The following is a 6,798-nucleotide window of genomic DNA, read 5'->3' as shown; positions in this document are numbered from 1 at the left end:
GCTTATTGCTCTTCTGTATTTTACTTGAAGGCCTCAGCGTGGATCGTCCCTGTGCCAGGGCAATAAAAGTAGACTGTCCATATCAACTATCACAGATTACAGCCAGAAATAATATAATTTGGGCATTAACGGAGCAACGTGTACTTCTCTTTCGTGAAGGTGTCAGCAGTTTCTGTCCTGAAGGAGAGCACTGGAAATGTGATATCATAAGGTAAACAGCCTCTGAACAGTAGGCATGTCCTGTAATAGTTCTTGATTTTGCAAGGACCAGCGTTTTCATCATCTTAGTTGCATGTGCTTAAACAACATATTGAATCACATGAGAAGAGAGTTTCCCAACCAGGACATCAGGTTTTATTGATTATTTTTTTTAGATGGTAAATTTTTTGCAACTCGGCAAAAGAAGGAAAGAATGCCCATTAAGTTGTACAATTTATCATAACACCTTTTTTCATCATACACAATTATTATTAGATCCTAATAATTAGAATTGCATACATAGTTTATCCTTAAACTTCTAGATCCAGATAATTTTATTCATTCGTTTATTTAAAGAACTTATGACTGCCTATCTCACATAAGGCTTCTATGTTGACTCCCAACAACTAATAAAAAAGTGGAATAAAAATAGAACAACCCTTCTCACCAGGCACCAGACCAAACAAATTCTTGACCTGACTTAACCTCATCCTAGCTCTGTGCTTGGGGGAAGAGCCGGGTCTTTAGACCTCCTGTGAATGATCAGTTCTGATCCAAAGAAAGCCAAAATCTGTTATCTGGTTAAGTTTTGCAAATTGTTCATGATTGGCTGCTAACAGTTGTATAGTTGGTTACGCTATTAGCTCTTGTGAGATTTGAGCAGATTGATTAACTTTTTAGATTATATTTAAATTTAGTAGTATTTAATTTGCACTAAGTATTGTTTGAATATATTTAATATGAGCAGTGGCATGACCAAGTAATAATCATTGTTATAGTCCATTGATAGTGGTGGAATGTAAGTTTCGGTTTTCTTCAATAAAATTTATCTGCAAATATTAAGTTGTGTCCATTGGCTAAAGTAATATACCATACCATTTTGAATTTAATATATTGAATTGTAAATAAATAGAATGGGAATGCAATGGGATTCCACTATGGGTGATTTTTTTTTTAAAATGAAGGAAAGAATATTTTCTGTAAGCATGTTAATAAGCCCTGGCAACAGCCATCTGTGTTCTAATCATCTCTAGAATTGACAATTGCAATGTATTTTATGTCGGGCTGCCCTAGAAAACTGTCTGAAATCTACCGCAGGCTACAGTAATCATTTTATGCTGATATCCATTAGTTCATATAACACTAGCTTTACAGTCAACATGTTGGCTTCCAATAGGCTTCTAGGTACTGTTCAAATATATATTGGGATATATTCCCCTGCCTCACCGAGATCCAGATGGCACTCTCCCTAAAGAGATTCAAAAAGGCTATTAAAATTTAGCTTTTCTAACAAACTTTTAATTAGCATTAAATATTTACAGTTTTAAAACTGTGGATGATAGTGTAATAGGGACACAGTAATATTTGTGTTTGAATTTAATGATGTTATGTTCAGTCTTGTAAATTGATAGAAGTGCTTAAGGAATCGATTATGTAAATATTGTAAAGAAAATAAGTATTGCTTGCTTTTGCAGTGAAATGCAAGGTCTAGAGCCAGTGTGTATTACTCTTGGAGACCAGCAGACCATCTGGATTTTAGACATCCATGGGAACCTGTGGTTTAGAACTGGTGTTGTTTCAAAGAAACCACAAGGGGATGACAACCACTGGTGGCAAGTAGGCATTTCCTATTCTACTTCTAATATAAAGGGGGCTTATTTGTTGGTGAGGCTCAGATTTCTTACTTGCATTCCTGATAATATCCTGGATTCAATCCCAGCCAGAAGATGACAGAAAGTAGATTTGGGGAAGATCCATAAATGAAACCCTACCAGAACTTGCCTTCCTAAGATAGTGATGAAATCATGCTACATTTACTAATTAAATCTAGATGTCCATTGGTTGTCTCGTTTCTCTGTTTTGTAGGAATGCTACTTATAAATCTGTATTAGGTCTATAATCAGATTCTGGAGCTGGAGCTCTAATCCTGATAAGAGAATTACCAAAAATGAGGGAAGGGAGTCTTGATATTCTATCAAGAGAAAAGTAGTAACATTCAACTGAACACTAAGTTTAATTACTTTAATTGAATAATTCAAAGAGAAAACAAAACAAGGAAAAGAAGACAATTCTGAGACAGAAAATAAATGTCATAATAATTATAAAACTTATTTTACAAATTGTAAAGCAAAACGTGACCACATTCAGAATGATAACATTTATTTAGACATCATAGAGGAATACATATGTTAGAGTGCGGTAAGGATACTGAAAATAACAATAACAACAACCATCAGTGTAATAATGTATTTATATTCTACCTTTCTGCTATATTCTGGCAAGCAATTAAGGCACCATATAAAAAAGGTAAAATCAAAACAGAACAATGTAGAAATACAAATTAAAATAATAAAGTACTGAAATTCTATAACAAAGTCTGGTGAAAGAGGTGCATCTTTATGGATTTACTTGCTTTATAGACTGCTTGCTGTTAATACAGCTTCCAGTTTGTTGAGCATTTATGGTATATCTTTTATTCTAAAGGGACTGTTAAATTTGCTGGGATATTTCCAAGCTACTGAATGTTTTTATTAACACACCACATAGCTCACTGTAAAAACTTTTAACAGTTTTTACTGTCCTACTTCCAAAATGTGAAATTGAAATAAGTCACGTGCAAGGCTTCCAGAACTCTGAATGATACATTTTTGCCTGCCTGTTCTTCCCCCATCAAAGTCAGAATTATAATATTATAATGCCCTTTGCAACATCTTACCCGCTAAGGTAAGATCTGCCTCCACCCTCCTATCCTTCCGCAAGAGGCTAAGGACTTGGCCCTGCCGGTTGGCCTAAGGACCAAATGGGGAGTTCCATGCTGGAGGTGCCTGCTGGATTGATAGCAGACTCCACCTCCCCGCCCCCCCCGCAGTCTGCTTTCCATCCATCCATCCATCTTTTCAGTTATCATATTGATGTATTCTCATTGTGTTCTTTTTCATTGTTTATTTTATTGTTCTATTATTTTATTTCTGCTCTATTCCTTTCATTTCCCCCCTCTTTATTATTTTATTATTGTTAGAGTAGCCCCGTGCCGAGGTAGGCAACAAATAAATTTAACAAATAAATAATAAAAAAAAAATACAGAATAATTGAATTTTTTTCTGATTCCATCTGAAGAAGTAGATTGATGTTTCCTGAAAATCTGAAAGGCAATATGCTGTCGAAAAGAAGTTGTTCCTCTCGCTGGAGTTTTCCTGTGACGTAACAAGAGAGAGCTTAATGTGCTCTGAAACTAAATTAATCCTTTTATGTATTTTACTCTCCCAGGTAAGCATTACCGATTATGTTGTGTTTGACCAGAGCAGCCTTTTCCAGACAATAATCCATGCAACACAAACAGTAGCGACAGCAGCCCAGGCTCCTGTTGAGAAAGTGGCAGACAAACTGCGCACGACTTTCTGGTCACAACAGCTTCAGTGTCAACCAAGCCTACTTGCGGTCAATAGCAGCGGTGTCTGGATTTCCTCTGGGAAGAATGAATTTCATGTAGCAAAGGGGAGCCTCATAGGCAAGTGCATTTTTTGTTGCTGAGGTTGCTTTTAAACTTAACCTGTTGGCATATGCATATCTAAAGTCATTTAGCAATGATTTGATTCCTATCACTTATTTCAAAGTAGAAAGTGTCTGAACACATTTATTTTGAGTAGCAGTGGTTAATGTCTTGTCTGTTGTGTCACTCCTGGGCATAATGCATGCTGCCAAGACATACATCAATTTGTGAATGAAAGAGGCATGTGGGAATCGGCAAACATGTAGAACTTGGTTGTATCAAAGCCAAGCATGCAGAGCCTAATGCTTCTTTCCTGGCATATATTCCCATAGTGTACAGTTTTGCCATCTGTTTTAAATTATTAACATTTGTATTATTTTGTTCCTCCAGAGATCTTCTAAGCAGCTTACAAAGAATGTCTAGGCAGAGTTACTTTTTCTGGGTGCTGGCCAGAGTCAGTCTTGCTTAGATTTAGTGAGGTCACTACATCATGTGCCTTCAAATCAAATTCAATGTATGCATGTTGTGTTGAGTTTCCAGATTTTAAATAAAAGGATGTTTAAAAGATGTTAGTGGTATGCGACATTTTCAACTCACCTGAGACCCATTCTATATTTTATTTCAATGATACGTAGTTCAATTAATCTGCAGAAACTCTTTATATGTAAAAATGAAAAAAGATAAATCTGCCTTATTTACAGTACGCTAAAATTGAGCTAGTGCATTGTGGAAGCTTTATATATCAAGCCAAATCTAATAATTATGTAGAATGTATGCTGACATTCTAATATTCTATGTTGGTTTGGTACTGATAACAGCAATAGATATTAAAATCCTTGAAATTTAAAATATATTTCAGATACATCAGTAAAAGTAAGTGTTGGATATCAGGTCTCAAGATTCATAGATGCACATATTAGAATATGAATTAATTTACTCAATATTTCCATACCACAGTAGGCAACCTTATTTCTTCCATATGTTTTGGCCAGTATGACCCAAAACAAGAAATTGGGATGTGTGGAAAGAAAAACTGCCCGAGCAGATTGAAAGTACTTGCACTTCTTGCTCCCCCTCCTTCCCATATCATCAAGATAACCAACTGCCAACCAAACAGAAGTATATTATAATCCAGAAAATGTCCTGTTTTAGATTACCTAACCAGATCTTAAATAGGTTAGATTGGGATAAGAAGCATTAGGAAGGAAAGATTATATAGAAGAAAGTGATAGGTCAAACTGAATTGCAAAGAATATCTTGTTTGGGTGTAGCGGACAGAGGGAATGGCCTTTTTTTTTCAATATAAATTTTTTTATTATTTTTCATCATAAAAAAAAACATCACAAATGTTACACAATGCTATATGAGCTACCCCCCACCCCCCACCCCCCCGGACTTCCCAAACCTAATCCCAGGATAATATTCAGATGTAAGTAAACAAATATTAGTATCTCTAACTCCACAAAGTATATTATTCTACATGAGTAGGTAAAATATATAAAAGAAAAGAAAAAGAAAAATTTTTCTAAAAACCTAAATTATATTCCACCACTCTATGCTTCTTTTGAATATAAACAATCCATCTTCTCCATATTAACAAAAATTGTTCATTTGAATAATTCTTCAAATAAGCCGAAATCTTTGCCATTTCAGCAAGGTATGAAACTTTCAATCTCCAGTCTTCCATTGTAGGTAAAATTTTACTCTTCCAGTTTTGAGCTATCAGCAAATGGGCAGCAGTTAAGCAATATAACATCAAATTCGTTTCTTTTACGTCCAAATTTTGTGTAATACCTAGGAGAAACAACTGAGGCGAAAAAGTAATTCTTCTTTTGAAAATTTGCTGTAGGTTCCACCACAATTTTATCCAAAAGGCCTTAATAACCTTGCAAGTCCACCACATATGGAAAAAAGTTGCATCTTGTTGTCCACACCTCCAACACTTGGATTCATAATTCTCATAAATGCGAGACATAGTTGCAGGATCCATGTGCCATCTGTAAAACATTTTATAGAAATTCTCACGTAGATTTTGAGCTTGCGTAAACNTTTGAATATAAACAATCCATCTTCTCCATATTAATAAAAATTGTTCATTTGAATAATTCTTCAAATAAGCCGAAATCTTTGCCATTTCAGCAAGGTACGAAACTTTCAATCTCCAGTCTTCCATTGTAGGTAAAATTTTACTCTTCCAATTTTGAGCTATCAACAAACGGGCAGCAGTTAAGCAATATAACATCAAATTTGTTTCTTTTACGTCCAAATTTTGTGTGATACCTAGGAGAAACAACTGAGGCGAGAAAGTAATTCTTCTTTTGAAAATTTGCTGTAAGTTCCACCACAATTTTATCCAAAAGGCCTTAATAACCTTGCAAGTCCACCACATATGGAAAAAAATTGCATCTTGTTGTCCACACCTCCAACACTTGGATTCATAATTCTCATAAATGCGAGACATAGTTGCAGGATCCATGTGCCATCTGTAAAACATTTTATAGAAATTCTCACGTAGATTTTGGGCTTGTGTAAACTTCACATTTCTCACCCAGATCAACTCCCAAGTATCCATAGATATTGTTTCTCCTATATTTTGGGCCCATTTGATCATACAATCTTTAACTAACTCAGTTTCTGAATCCAATTCTAATAAAACATTATATATCCTTCTAATATGTCCTTTGGCACCGTCCCTTACTTGTTTCAAAAAATTCCCATCTTCCGTAAGAAAAATAGTCTTTTTATCAGTTCGCCATCTATCTTGAATTTGTCTATACACAAGCCAAGAAAAGTCTGGGTTTTTCTGTTTCAAAACTTCTATTGATTTCAGGCACCAGTTACCGCTACCACTCTGGTATAACAAGTCTTTATATGAGGGCGCCTCCATCACCACATATCTAGGTATGGTCAGAAAAATATGTGATGGTATCACCCAAATTGGGAGCTTAACATCAAACTTAAAAAAGTACTTTTGCCAAACTCTTAACAAAGCAGCCCTTATTATATGATTTCTAAAAGTTTTATCAATCTTTTTCTGCATAAAAAGATAAGCATGCCACCCAAAGTACAAGTCCCATCCTTCAACGTTCAATATCCTTTTGTTGGACAAG

At 35.1% G+C, this 6,798-nt stretch overlaps 1 protein-coding gene across 1 annotated transcript in view; it reads left to right on the top strand.

Moving 5' to 3' along the window:
• The window catches only part of TECPR2 (tectonin beta-propeller repeat containing 2), a 34,993-nt gene that overhangs the window by 21,097 nt on the left and 7,098 nt on the right, over nt 1-6,798 (top strand). Inside the window, exons 11-13 of the mRNA XM_029286431.1 lie at nt 31-211; nt 1,674-1,815; nt 3,466-3,706. Of these exons, the coding sequence (XP_029142264.1) occupies nt 31-211; nt 1,674-1,815; nt 3,466-3,706 (564 nt within the window). The remainder of the gene's footprint in view (nt 1-30; nt 212-1,673; nt 1,816-3,465; nt 3,707-6,798) is intronic.

Source organism: Protobothrops mucrosquamatus, unplaced genomic scaffold (assembly GCF_001527695.2).
Source record: "Protobothrops mucrosquamatus isolate PMUCROS unplaced genomic scaffold, P.Mucros_1.0 scaffold3662, whole genome shotgun sequence".
Classification (NCBI taxonomy): domain Eukaryota; kingdom Metazoa; phylum Chordata; class Lepidosauria; order Squamata; family Viperidae; genus Protobothrops; species Protobothrops mucrosquamatus.
This window is presented reverse-complemented; position numbering and strand designations above follow the sequence as displayed.